This window comes from Giraffa tippelskirchi, chromosome 6 (genome assembly GCF_054371585.1).
Source record: "Giraffa tippelskirchi isolate mGirTip1 chromosome 6, T2T-mGirTip1v1.2.pri, whole genome shotgun sequence".
Lineage (NCBI taxonomy): Eukaryota > Metazoa > Chordata > Mammalia > Artiodactyla > Giraffidae > Giraffa > Giraffa tippelskirchi.
This window is the reverse complement of record NC_137280.1, coordinates 140,947,323-140,962,183: the sequence shown is the minus strand read 5'-3', so window position 1 is coordinate 140,962,183 and position 14,861 is coordinate 140,947,323. Positions and strand designations below refer to the sequence as shown.

Below are 14,861 nucleotides of genomic sequence, written 5' to 3'. Positions count from 1 at the left end.
AAGGAAGCTGTGGTACATATACACAATGGAATATTACTCAGCCATTAAAAAGAATACATTTGAATCAGTTCTATTGAGATGGATGAAACTGGAGCCCAATATACAGAGTGAAGTAAGCCAGAAAGAAAAACACCAATACAGTATACTAATGCATATATATGGAATTTGAAAGATGGTAACGATAACCCTATATGCGAGACAGAATAGGAGACACACATACATAGAACAGTCTTATGGACTCTGAGGGAGAAGGTGAGGGTGGGACGTTCTGAGAGAATAACATTGAAACGTGTATATTATCATATGTGAAACAGAACACCATTCCAGGTTCGATGCATGAGACAAATGCTCAGGGCTGGGGCAATGGGATGACCCAGAGAGATGGGATGGGGAGGGAGTGGGAGGGGGGTTCAGGATGCGGAACACATGTAAACCCATGGCTGATTCATGTCAATATATGGCAAAAACCACTACAATATTGTAAAGTAATTAGCCCCCAACTAAAATAAATAAATTTATTAAGAAAAAAAAAGAAACCTGAAAAAAAAATAAAATAAAATAAAAGTATGTCCTGTATCAGAAATAACTAGTTTGATTCATAAAGCAAGGGTACAGTTAAACTGTGGAGCTTAGACAACTTTTGAAATATATATGTGTATATACTACTGCTGCTAAGTCACCTCAGTCGTGTCCGACTCTGTGCGACCCCATAGACGGCAGCCCACCAGGCTCCGCCGTCCCTGGGATTCTCCAGGCAAGAGTACTGGAGTGGGGTGCCATTGCCTTCTCCGATATGTGTATATATATAAATATATACTTAATTATATTTAAATATTTATATTTCTGGTGGTTGTTGCTGTTCAGTAGCTCAGTTGTGTCTGACTGTTTGTGACCCCATGGACTGCAGCAAGTCAGGCTTCCTTGTTTGTGGCTTCCCCCACAATCTCCCAGAGTTTGCTCAAATTCATGTCCATTGAGTCGGTGATGCCATCCAACCATCTCGTCCTCTGTTGTCCCCTTGTCTTCCTGCCTTCAATCTTTCCCAGCATCAGGGTCTTTTCCAGTGAGTCGACTCTTCACATCAGGCCAAAGTATTGGAGCTTCAGCATCAGCATCAGTCCTTCCAATGGATATTCAGGGTTAATTTCCTTTAGGGTGGACTGGTTGGATCTCTTGCTGTCCAAGGGACTCTCAAGAGTCCTCCAACACCACAGTTTGAAGGTATCAATTCGGTGCTCAGCCTTCTTCATGGTCCAAATCTCACATCCATACATGACTACTGGAAAAACCACAGCTTTGACTAGACAGACCTTTGTCGGCAAAGGAAAGTTCCTGCTTTTTAATATGCTGTCTAGGTTGGTCACCGCTTTTCTTCCAAGAAGCAAGTGTCTTAATTTCATGGCTTTAGTTACTATCTGCAGTGATTTTGTAGCCAAAGAAAATAAAACCTGCCTCTGCTTCCGCTGTTTCCCTATCTATTTGCCATGAAGTGATGGGACCAGATGCCATGTTCTTCATTTTTTGAATGCTGAGTTTTAAGCTAGCTTTTTCACTCTCCTCTTTCACCTTCATCAAGAAGCTCTTTAGTTCTTCACTTTCTACCATAAGGGTGGTCTCATCTGCATATCTGAGGTTACTGATATTTCTCCCATCAATCTTGATTCCAGCTTGTGCTTCTTCCAGCCTGGCATTTCTCATGATGTACTCTGCATATAAGTTAAATAAGCAGGGTAATGATATACAGCCTTGACATACTCCTTCCCGATTTGGAACCGTCTGCTGTTCCATGTCCAGTTTTTACTGTTGCTTCTTGACCTGCATGCAGATTCCTCAGGAGACAGGTAAGGTGGTCTGGGATTCCCATCTCTTGAAGAATTTTCCACAGTTTGTTGTGATCCACACAGTCAAAGGCTTTAGGGTAGTTAATGAAGCAGAAGTAGATGTTTTTCTGGAATTCTGTTGCATTTTCTATGATCCAATGGATGTTTGCAGTTTGATCTCTTGTTCCTCTGCCTTTTCTAAATCCGTCTTGTACATCTGGAAATTCTCAGTTTACATGCTGTTTAAGCCTAGGTTGAAGGATTTTGAACATTGCTTTCTTAGCATGTGAAATGGGTACAATTGTGCAGTAGTTTGAACATTCTTTGGCATTGCCCTTCTTTGGGAACTGGACATGGAACAACAGACTGGTTCCAAATCAAGAAAGGAGTATGTCAAGGCTGTATATTATCACCTGCTTATTTAAGTTATATGCAGAGTACATCATGAGAAATGCCAGGCTTTATGAACTTCAAGCTGGAATCAAGATTGCTGGGAGAAATATCAATAACCTCAGATATGCAGTTGACCCCACCATTATGGCTGAATGTGAAGAGGAGCTAAAGCGTCTCTTGATGAAAGTGAAATAAGAAAGTGAAAAAGCTAGCTTAAAACTCAACATTCAAAAAATGAAGATCATGGCATCTGTTCCCATCACTTCATGGCAAATAGATGGGGAAACAATGGAAACAGTGACAAGCTTTGTTTTCTTGGGCTTCAAAATCACTGCAGATTGTGACTATGGCCATGAAATTAAAAGACGCTTGCTCCTTGGAAGAAAAGCTATAACCAACACAGACAGCATATTAAATATAAGACACATTACCAACAAAGGTCCGTCTAGTCAAAGCTATGTTTTTTCTAGTAGTTATGGATTTGAGAGTTGGATCATAAAGAAAGCTGAGCACCAGAATTGATGAGCAGCAGAATTGATGCTTTTGAACCTTGATGTTGGAGAAGACTCTTTAGAATCCCTTGGACTGCAAGGAGTTCAAATCAGTCAATCCTAATGGAAATCAACCCTGAATATCCTTTGGAAGAACTGATGCTGAAGCTTAAGGTCCAATACTTTGACCACCTGATACAAAGAACTGACTAATTAGAAAAGACTCTCATGCTGGGGAAGATTGAAGGCAGGAGGAGACAGGGATGACAGAGGATGAGATGGTTGGATGGCATCACCGACTCAATGGAGATGAGGTTGAGCAAGCTCCAGGAATTGTTGATGGACAGGGAAGCCTGGAGTGTGACTGAGCAACTAAACTGAACTGAACTTCTTTAGGATTAGAATAAAACTGACCTTCTCTAGTCCTGTGGCCATTGCTGAGTTTTCCAAATTTGCTGGCATATTGAGTGCAGCACTGTAACAGTATTATCTTTTAGGATTTGAAATAGCTCAGCTGAAATTCCATCACCTCCACTAGCTTTGTTCGTAGTGATGCTTCCTAAGGCCCACTTGACTTCACATTCCAGGATGTCTGGTTCTAGGTGAGTGATCACAGCATCATGATTATCTGGGTCATGAAGATCTTTTTTGTATAGTTCTTCTGTGTATTCTTGCCACCTCTTCTTAAAGCTTCTGTTTCTGCTATGTCTACACCATTTTTGTCCTTTATTGTGACCATCTTTGCATGAAATGTTTCCTTGGTATCTCTAATTTTGTCGAAGAGATCTCTAGTCTTCCCCATTCTATTGTTTTCCTCTATTTCTTTGCATGATCACTTAGGAAGGCTTTATTATCTCTCCTTGCTATTCGTTGGAACTCTGATTCAAATGGGTATATACTTATTTTCTCCTTTGCCTTTCACTTCTCTTTTCTCAGCTTTTTGTAAGGCCTCCTCAGACAACCATTTTGCCTTTTTGCATTTCTTTTTCTTTGGGATGGTTTTGATCACCACCTCCTGTACAATGTTATGAACCTCCATTCACAGTTCTTCAGTCCATAATTCTCCATCCATAATTCATAGTTTCTGGTTGCAAAACTAAAATGTATTTTTGCTGGAAGGAGCTAACCATCAAATAGGCAAAAATAATAATCACTTCTAGTCTAAACCCTCAGAAATAATTAATCTTAAGATTTATTTTACTTTCTTCCAGCATTTTTTTCTGGAGTTAAATTTAATATTTAATTGCAATAATCATTTCATCCCAGTTCCTGGATCATTTACCACCTCTCACCTCTATACAGTTTCTAATCTTTATTTTTGTCTTAAATGTTAACTGTTTTGTTATTTGTATGTGTATTTAATTGCAAGCTTATTCAGCATAACATCAAAGAAATAAATATATAGACCGAGATGGGACTTCTCATGGCTTATAAATGTAGCAAAGTTGAAAGCCAAGAGAGAGAAATTGTCATATGATGGTGAAAAGCAGGGCAGCATTTTGGCTCTGAGTGGAGCCAAATGTGTCTGAGGACAGAAACAAGAAGGGAACAGAAAGTAAGTAGGTGGAGAAGAGAGGTGACACTTGTTGGATCATAATGTTAAGAAATAAAATTCTTTAGATCACCTGTCTGGCTTCTTTCATCTATACCAGCTCATTTTCTTTTGAAACCTAAGGCAGAAGCAAATGAATTTGCATAGTGGCCCTCAGGGAAAGAGTCTAGGTGACTGTGGTCTTTTTTGACAATCAAAAGGTAAGGCAGAAGTCAGGTTGACTTCCTGAAGTCCTAGGTGCCCAAGGCTAACCACAGCTCATCCCACGCCACATCGGTTTAGCAGTGCCAACACCAAAGGACTGTGGATTTTATTTCAGGCCAGGGGATTTACCCAGTAGATACGTACTCTGTACAGTATGGAAATCTCCCCACCCTCACATCCTGCCTAGCTCACAAGGCCCTCTCAGGTGGCATACTCTTTGAAAAGGCTATATATAGCTGTCTGCTCGCCTTGCTTTTCAAAGTGATAGTTGGGGAACAAAAGTTATTGACTTGAAACCTTTTCCCCATGATAAACAGGTAGACCTCAGCCATCTATAAACTTGCCGCGTCTACCTTACTCAGTATACCATATAAAATCTTTGTGTTTTCATACTTCACAGCTCTTCAATCTTAGGGCAATTAAAAATATACCAAAAACTGTCTTTAGAATTGTGGTTTGGACAGTTTCTCTTCCTACATAACATTGTTGGTTTAAAATATTGAGATAAGCATTATCATGGCTTCCCAGGTGGCTCAGGGGTAAAGAATCTGCCTGTAATTCAGGAAATGTGGGTTCAGTCCCTGGGTTGGGAAGATATCTGGAGAAAGAAAGGACAACCCACTCCAGTATTCTTGCCCAGGAAATCCCATGGACAGAGGAGCCTGGCGGGCTACACTCCATGTGGTTGCAGAGTCGGACACGGCTTAGAGATTGAGCAAGCACTCAAGTGTTATTGAGTCCATCCGTTCAATTCATTCACTGTTACTCTATCACGTATTTAATTGCCCTACTGTACTGTTCTCTGCCTCTTCAGGGTTCTCCTGACTTATGAGCTTTCTAAAGTTGGAGTGGTGGCTTATACATGCTTCATTATAGTCCTTATTAAGAAGAATTACCAAAAATGTATAAATAGAAAAAAATTATAAGATAGATAACGTGTACTTTCAATGTCATATTGGAGCATGGCTTACACATCTGCCTGAGGATTATGTGATTATTCAAGAGAAGTAAGACAATGAGATTGGATTAATAAGATTAAAGTATTGCTATCTATTATTTTTAATAGGTTTATTGAGATACATTTCACATACCAAAACATTCATCCATTGAAAGTGTATAGTTCAGTGCTTTTTTTCATATATTCACAGTTATGAAACGATCGCAATGTAATTTAGAACATTTTCAGCACTTTAAGAGGACTATCTATTATTGATTAAAGTCTCAGACTCTGGGAAGTTCTGTAATAAGTTATAGATTTTCATCCAGAAGAGATGTAAGTGATCTCATTTAGTAAAAAGGATAGCCCCAAAGTTTATGATTTTATTACCCTGTAGACATTTAACCAGTTTTGTGTCTAACCTGGCAATGTTAGCCCAACATCCTTTCTCTAATGCTAATGCCTAGTCTTCTAATTCTCTGAATCAGCTTTATCATCCTGCTGATTTCCTCACTGATGAGTTAATTAAATCTCTGACATGTTTTCATTGTATATTTGTGTGAGAATTATGTTTTCAGATTTTTGAAACTTATAGTTTGACAACCTGAATGCTCTTAGTTTAATGGTAGGCACATAGCTGGCAGTCAATAAATACATCTTGACTTATTGATCTCCACTTTTTTTTGATGGGGATGCAGCAGACTTCCAAACTTTGGAAAGAGAATAACTTTACACAACTTTTAAAAAAATCAGAAAATGAATTTTGAATGATATTTTGTATTTTGGCTCTCAAATTCTAAAATTTTGTGCCAGAGAGAGTTAAATTTGAATGAAACTGTTTATTTCTTTTCTATATTAAGGTTTGAATTGACAAGCAGCCTAAGAATATAATTTTACTAGCATAATATTTTTATAAATCTATAAAGTATTATTTATTTTTGTGCAAGTAGTATATGCAATAGAATAAAATCTGAAAGGTATATAAGAGAATGTTCTGGAAAGATAAGTCTCTGTCCCACCATTTTCCTCAATCAACAAACTACTCCAGGATTATTCCTGGTACCAGTTTCCTGTGAATCTGTTCACACACACACACACACACACACACACACACATTTTAAAACTTTTTAATTAAACAATATGTGGCATGTTATATATGCTCTTTTGCAACTTGCTTTTTTTACTTATTCATATTTATTGAAAATTGTTCAACACCAGTATACATATGGATACCTCAGTCAAAGCATGTCTAGTAGCTGATCACTATTTCCACGGCTCCCACATACGTCTTACCCATCATCATCTCTTGCAGGAGCTACCTAATCTCCATCTCTGCCCCCTTACACCTTTACAATCTCTTTGCAACATGGCAGCCAGAAATGATCCTCCATATATGTAGGACAGGTCATCTCCCATCCAGAGCAGATCTATAGACCTCACAATGTCCTGCAAGGTCCTTCGCACATGGTCTGCTTTCCTACTATCACCACAGTTGTTTCGTGGTCTCATCTCCAACCACTTTCCCTCACTCCGCTCTTGTCACTGTGGCCCCCATGGTGTTCCTCTGACACACCAGGCACACTCCCACATCAGGATCATGGTTCTTGCTATTCCCTCTGACAAGAGATTACTCCCCAAACATCTGTGTGCCTTCCTCCCTGACTTGCTCCTTGAGGTCTTTGCTCAGAGGTTGCTTCTCATTGAGACTTCCTTGACCACCACCTCCAGCTCCCTCTCCCATGCACAGACTCCCACCCCACTTGCCTACTTTATCTTTTTCCACAGCATTGGACATATCATATATTTTACTGTCGTTTATTGTCTACATACAAGCTCTGTGAAATTGAGGATATTTTTCTGTTTTGTCCACTGCTGCGTGCCTAGCAACTCAAACAGGGCCTGGCAAAAAGTAGGCACCTAATAATATTAATTAGAAGAACTGATGAATTTATGCAGAGTAGTATGTGTATCTTTGTGTTCTATTTGTGTGACACAATGTAGTGTAGTTTAACCGTTGCCGTATTTGGGGACTTATGCTTTTAGTGCCTTGTGACCCCGGTAAAGTTGCTTAACTTCTCTGAGTCTTGAATTTCCTTTCTATAAAATAGGAATAGTGGCTGTGCTTACATTTTATAGGGCTGTTTGGGGATTATATTTTGAAAAGAATGTAAAGTGTTTAGTACTATGCCTGGCTTATAGTAAGTTCTTAATAATACAGTTATGATTTCTCTTTTAATCAGTCTTTATTAATCATTCATCAAAAATGGATTTATGAAATGAATAGGTGGCTGAGAATATAGAAACTTATTTTAAAATCTAATAGTGTTACCTTTTAGTGATTATCTCCTTACAGTAGAGTATAAGCCACTTTGCTCTTTTTTTGGAGAAGTCATTTAACATCTTCAGAAAATTTTTTTTTTCTCTCTTCAGAGGTAAGGACCTTTATCTCTGCATTTCAGTTTTCTAGCTGGTCCTGGAAATAGGCCTGCTCAATAAATTTTGTTGACTAAACAAATGGAAGAATGAATCTCAGTGGGCATAAGCAAGTTCATATTTATTAAAAGCTGCAATTTTCCAGGTATTGAAGCAGGCAGTAGGGATATAAAAAAGAACATTTAGGGGATGAAGTTTATTTCAAGGCTTTTACATAGTAATCACTGAGTTTGGGGGATGTATTTTTATTTCAAAAGTAGTCTTCTAACTGAGGGAGGGGGAATTTGGATTCATCACCTTGTGCAAAGTACAAAAACTCCAGAGAGATGTCTTTGCCATAACTTCTCCGAAGAGCTTTTCAAAGAAACGAAACATCAATGGTTTATCAGGTAGACATCAAGAGCAAGGAAGCAGGCAGACCAGTATGGGAAATCCTACGGTGATTCAAGACCTCATTGAAATCCTGGGGTCCCCACGCATATTGCTAACCATGAATGATTCCATATTTGATACAGAATGAGAGTATGATTGTGAGCCATGCAACTTGAGACAGAGAAAATGCCTGACCTGAGTTGCAAGATAGGGGCAGAATACATCCAGGTCCTTGTTCTGACCCTGAGTAAGATAATCCTGAACCTCAGTTCTTCACCAGAAAATTATGGTTTTAAAAATTTGCCTCCTTCATAAGAATATACAATGGGAAAAAGATAGTCTTTTCAGCAAGTGGTGTTGAGAAAGTTGGACAGCCTTATGTAAATCAATGAAGTTAGAACACACCCTCTCACCATGCAGAAAAATAAACTCAAAATAGCTTCAACACTTAAGTATAAGACATGACACTGTAAAACTCCTAGAAGAGAACATAGGCAAAACATCCTCTGACATATATCCTACCAATGTTTTCTTATATCATTTCCCAAGGAAATAGAAATAAAAGCAAAAATAAACCAATGGGACCTAATCAAACTTATAAGCTTTTGCACAGCAAAGGAAGCCATAAACAAAGCAAAAACACGACCTATGGAATGGGGGGAAATGTTTGCAAATGACGTGACCAACAAGAGCTCAGTTTCCAAAATATACAAATAGCTCATACAACTCAACAACAATTAAAAACTACTCAGTCGAAAAATGGGCGGAAGAACTAAATAGACATTCCTCCAAAGAAGACATACAGATGACCAAGAGGCACATGAAAAGATGCTCAACATCATTAATTATTAGAGAAATACAAATCAAAACTGCAATGAGGACTACACCTGTCAGAATGGCCATCATTAAAAAGCTTGGGGACTTTCCTGGTGGTCCAGTGGCTAAGAATCTACCTTGCAATGTCAGGGGATACAGATTCGATCCCTGTTCTGGGAACTAAGATCCCACATGCAGTGGAGCAACTAAGCCTAGATTCTGTAGCTACTGAGCTTGCATGCTGCAACTAGGGAATCCACACTCCAGCAACTAAAGATCCTACATGCTGCGATTAAGATCCAAGACAACTAAGTAAATACATAAATAAAAAACATTTAAAAAAATAAATTTATAAAAAAAAAAAAAAACTTTGTAAATAACAAATGCTTGAGAGGGTATGGAGAAAGGGAAACTCTCCTACACTGTTGGTGGAAATGTACATTTGTGCAGCCACTATGGAAAACAGTATGCAGGTTCCTCAAAAAAACTAAAAACAGACTTGCCATGTGATCCAAGAATCCCACTCCCAGGCATATGTCTGAACAAAACTGTAACTCAAAAAGATACATGGACTCTTATGTTGGTAGTTGAACTATTCACTTTTCAACTAAGATATAGAAATAACCTTAATGTCCATCAACAGATAAATGGGCAAAGAAGTTACAGTACATATATAGAATGGAATACTATTCAGCCATAAAAAATGAACTAATGCCACTTACAGCAATGTGGATGGATTTAGAGATTATCACACTAAGTAAAGTAAGTCAGAAAGAGGAAGATAAATATCATATGATATCACTTATATGTGGAATCTAAAGTATGACACAAATGAACTTATCTATTGAAGCAGAAAAGATTCACAGATAAAGACAACAGACTTACAGTTGCAAGGGAAGCAGAAAAGATTCACAGATAAAGACAACAGACTTACAGTTGCCAAGGGAGTGGGATGGGGGAGGGATGAGTTGGGAGTTTGGGGTTAACAGATGCAAACTATTATATATAGAATGGATAAACAACAAGGTCCTATTGTATAGTACAGGGAACTATATTCAATATCCTGTGATAAACCATAATGGAAAATGAATCACTTTGCTGTACAGCAGAAATTAACACAACACTGTAAATCAGCTATACTTCAATTTAAAAAGAAAGAAGGAAAAAGGAAGGCCAAATTTGAGGCACCTTTGTGGGGAGGGAGAGAGCTGTGCTTGGGAGGGAACATGCTGAAGAAGGGCTGGCAGTGTTCTATTTCTTGCTCTGGGCAGCAGCTACAAGGATGTTCACTTTCTTATTACTCATTAAGCTATATATTTATGCTTTGTGCACTTTTATGAGTGTGTGTTATATTTCACAATAAAAACTGTTTCTAAAACTATAAAGTAAATACATAAAAATAAAAACCAGCCTCCTTGAAATGATTCCATGGATGAGAAAATTCTCCATACCCTGGAAACCATTGTATAAGTGGGACTCTGGTTCTGACAGATAGCACTCTTTGTTAAGTTCCTGTCAAAGAATAACCATCCCCATAGGATGTCTGCCCTTAACAAGCACACTGCCCACTTCCAGGATTTTATCCCGAGCACATTATTCAGCAGAAGCAGGAAGATGATCATTGCAGGGAGATTTGTAACAACAACAAAACTGGAAGTCACCCAAATATTTATAGAAGCTGAATGGTTTTTATTAATTATGCATCTTAACATTTTGATCAGGAAGAATATCCAGGCTACCCACGCTTATATCCTATCAGGGTCAGCCTATTCCTGATGGAAAAGATAGTTTGTTGTTGGTGATGGTGTTGGGGAGGGCTGGTGAGCCTGCCCCGAGGGGGTGGCTGCTTGGAGGCTGAATAAAGGGGTGTGTGATGGCGACAGGTCACAAAGGACTGTGCAGGATAAATGTGGTGATGCCAAGAGACTTAGGCAGAGCCCTGCAGGGAGATAGGCAGTTGCCTTCACTCCCTCTCTCTCTCAGTGACTCAATTTGTGGCTGGTGGCGCTGTCTTGAAAGAAGAGAACCATGAGCAGTGAGTGTGTGTTACCTTATTACACGGCCAACAGCTACCGTTCAATGGGCGTGTTCAATACCTCCATGGGGGACCTGCAACGACAACTGTACAAGGGAGGGGAGTATGACATTTTCAAGTACGCACCCATGTTTGAAAGCGACTTTATCCAGATCAGCAAGAAAGGAGAGGTGATTGACGTCCACAACCGTGTCCGAATGGTGACTGTGGGCATTGCATCCACCAGCCCCATCCTCCCGCTACCTGATGTCATGCTCCTGGCCCGACCAACTAAAGTCTGTGAAGAGCATGTCAGATACTCCCGGACCACCAAGGGGAGAGGTCGCAAGCCCACGAAGACCCTAGAGCTCACCAGGTTGCTTCCCTTGAAGTTTGTCAAGATCTCCATCCACGACCGTGAGAAACAACAGTTGCGCCTGAAGCTTGCCACTGGCCGTACTTTTTATTTGCAGCTGTGCCCCTCTTCTGATGCACGAGAAGACCTCTTTTGCTATTGGGAAAAGCTTGTCTATCTCCTGAGACCACCGGTAAAGAGTAGCAGCAGTACCCCGACACTCCAAACTGGAGATGTGACAATTCTGGAGGGTGACAAAAGCCTATTGGTAAGTACCTACAGAGACTCAAGAACACGAGGCAGAGTGCTTTGGGAGAGCAGTGCAAAGCTGGTCCTTCAAAGGGGTTTGATGCTCTCTGAGACTCACCTGGGAAATGCCTTCCCCTGTCAAAAAGTCTCAGAACCAAATGAGCCATCACTATGGGACTCACACACTGGAGAGGTTCCAAGCACTTCTCTACACAGTCCCACAATGCCGAGTTTCAGAGAGCCCTTAGCTATTGTATCAGCCACACTGGTCTCATCTCAGGATTGTAATCCCTTCTACAGCAGTCCTGATTGTCTAATCTCTTCTTGAACACTTACCCAAGGCCAGGTAATCTCATCAGTGGTGGAATATTATTCACAATTAGGAAGTTCATTGTCTCCCCGTGGCTCTCATATGCTGATTAAAATCAGTCCAACTCAATTGTGCATCTACTAATGCACAATTCATTCTAATAGTCTCCAAAACAGAATGTATGCATCCCTTGACCCAGCAATCCCACTTCTAGGAATCTGTCCTGCAGAGGTAGAAGCACAAGGGTATAAAATTAAATGACCATGGAGAACTGTATTAATATCAATGCTTTCCCTGGCCCTGGGATTGTTCAAGCAAACGGAGTGGCTGTTTGACAGGGATGCTGTAGATGGACTCTTTTCATCCAGTGGGAGCTTAGACTGGATGATTTCAAAGGTTATTCTAAAGATAAACCCTTGAACTGCTCAGCTTCAGGATGGGAGAGGAGCAGACAGCTCTGATCTCACTTTCTGTGATCTCTATCTTACCTGTTTCTCCTCCCCTTGGCACAGACCACAGAGCTCCATAGAGAAAGGGATCATGATGCTGTGGGGCTTCACAAGCTTGGTGATGTGTTGGGAGCCTCGTCTTGTGCTTATGTTGGTGGAGAGGGAGTCTATCATGCCCCCCATGGCTCAACTACATCCTTGAAAAGTACTGAAGGAGGAGCGGCAGGGACAACCTCGAGCCTGGCCATAGCAGGGACAACAACAAACTCTGGAGGAGGCGTGGCAGTTGCAGGGGTGGGAGCGGGCTCTGTAGGAGGAGGGGCTGTAAGCTTGGCTGCAACTAGGAGCACCGGCACCAGCCAGGCGAGCACAAACCTGGCAGGAGCTGCCGCCAAGGGTCCAGGAGAAAGCGGATCCGGCAAGGCCATTGTAGGTGCTGCCAGCATATCCTCAGAGGGCACGAACCTGGTCTTGGCAGGTGCTGCCAGCACATCCTCGACAGGGGTGAACAGTGCAGACAGCAGCATGAGTGTGGTGTTTGCAGGTGCAGCGACGACCGGCAAGGCTACTGCTGCAAGTGCTGAAGGCCAGGTCGTAGCCCCCCTGGTCTCTACCTTGCAGAGTGAAGGCTACATGTCTGAACGAGATGGAAGCCAGAAGGTCTCCCACCCCAGGGATGAAACTCGGAAGGAAAAAAAGGAAAGACGGGAAAAGAAGGACAAGTCTTCATCTAGGAAAGGTTCCCGTCACCGCAGGACAGGGGAAGGTCATCACAGGACAGGAGGGGACAAGACCCGGAAGTCGTCCTCCCACCGGTCCATATCAGGCCATGGAAACAAGAGAGATGACAAGAAAGAAAAAGGGCAGAGCGGCACCAGGGGCAAGGGACACAGCCCTCACAAGAGTGGCAGCCACAGCTCATCTGCCAAGGAGGGGAGGACAGCTCGCAAGCTGGGGAAGAGCAGGTCCACCACCAGTTCAGGGACTTTAAGTAAGAGATCCAGTAAGATCAGCACTTTCTTCAGAAGCTTCAGAGTCATTCCTGGTTCAAAACCAATGGTCGGACATGACAGAGAGGTAGACTTTGTGGCTAAGACAGTAGAGAAACGCAACATAGAGGCCAAGGTGGAGAAAGCCCCAGTTGGTGAGGATGTGGAGATCCATGGAACTATGACATCAGAGATGATGGAGACCATCATCATTGAAACAAAATCCGTTTAAAAAGGAGCCAGGGCAGGAAGTGTCCAAGGAGACCTGACTTCAGGAAAGGATCCCTAGAGAGTCAATTCCAGCTTTCTTGAATAAAGGAAACCATACAACTCCAAAAGAAATGCTCTGTTCTGTTTGAATTTCTGTTTCTATGTCCCCTTGCCTGGTAGTGACTTCACAGTGGTTTCTGTGATGTGAACTTTGCTGAGACCCGTCTCCAGTCAAGCAGAACCCCACCTCCCACCCATGTCCAGCAGAGAAAGCATAAGTGCCCTGCCTTGCCTCAACCCCTTTCTGCCTTTGGTTTCCCCAAGACTGTGGCTGTAAGTCACAGACTATGGGCTGGGAAGCACCAGCACCACCGCCATGTCCCCATGCCCTTTCTCTTCTCCCTGAAGATTCCTGAATAAGGTCATTCAGTCCAGTCCATAGAATAAGACAGGACTCATGTCTCCTCTGGGGGTAATCAGGTGAGAAAAGAAAGGGTGCTTCAGCACTCGTGGGCAATCAGAATAGTGAAGTTTATCATCTTGATCAGGAACTGGCAGCCTGAGGGTCAAATCTTGCCAACTACCTGGTTTTATAAGTAAAGTTTTATTGGAACGTAGCTACATCCATTCATTTATATATTGTCTAAGGCTGCTTCCCCTGGAGGAGGAAATGGCAACCCACTCCAGTATTCTTGCCTGGAGAATTCCATGGACAGAGGAACCTGGGGGGCTGTACAGTCCATGGGATCGCAAAGAGTCAGACATGATTGACTGACTGATGCAATGCAAGGCAGCTTCCACATTAAAAAGACAGATCTGAGTAGCTGTGTTAGAAACCACAAGACTTGCAAAGTCTAAGATGTTTATTCTCTGGCATTTGGCAGAAAAGTTTGCCCACCTGGATGTAATATTAAAATTCTTCTTCCTCCTGGTTATACACGCTGGAGAAACTCTCACAAATGCTTTCCAGGAGACAACTAGGAAAATATTTACAGTAAAACAATCTGTAATAGCAAAACCCTAGAAACTGTCTACATATCATCAAACAGGAGAACTGATCAAATGTGGTGTATGCATACAGTGCATATTATACAGCAGTGAAGATGAATAGCAGTTGGAGGGGTTAGCATGGGTGAGTCTCTTGTAACGGTGAATAACAAAGTGTCATAAAAATACATGCAATATAGCTCCATTTGTAGAAAAGATCAAACAATAAGTGTGGGGACATACGTTCACTAAATGTGTAAAGGAAAAACAAGGACATGAT

General features: G+C 41.3%; 2 protein-coding genes and 1 long non-coding RNA gene across 3 annotated transcripts in view; 2 read left to right on the top strand and 1 right to left on the bottom strand.

Annotated features, from left to right (window-relative positions):
* Positions 1-10,686: 10,686 nt before the first annotated feature.
* On the bottom strand, positions 10,687-13,827 carry LOC145510109 (uncharacterized). The gene is made up of 3 exons (XR_014056687.1): positions 12,771-13,827; positions 11,973-12,169; positions 10,687-11,631 (listed from the first exon to the last, which is right to left on the bottom strand). It is a non-coding gene; the product is annotated as an uncharacterized LOC145510109 (long non-coding RNA).
* GARIN3 (golgi associated RAB2 interactor family member 3) lies at positions 10,952-13,726 on the top strand. Its single transcript, XM_081500445.1, has 2 exons — positions 10,952-11,655; positions 12,459-13,726. Exons 1-2 carry the CDS (start codon positions 11,047-11,049, stop codon positions 13,614-13,616), a joined length of 1,767 nt encoding a protein of 588 aa, XP_081356571.1. The 5' UTR covers positions 10,952-11,046; the 3' UTR covers positions 13,617-13,726.
* The window catches only part of MED7 (mediator complex subunit 7), a 37,444-nt gene continuing 33,534 nt past the window's right edge, over positions 10,952-14,861 (top strand). The window contains exon 1 of the mRNA XM_081500454.1: positions 10,952-11,655. The gene's annotated coding sequence lies outside the window, so the exon portion shown is untranslated. The remainder of the gene's footprint in view (positions 11,656-14,861) is intronic.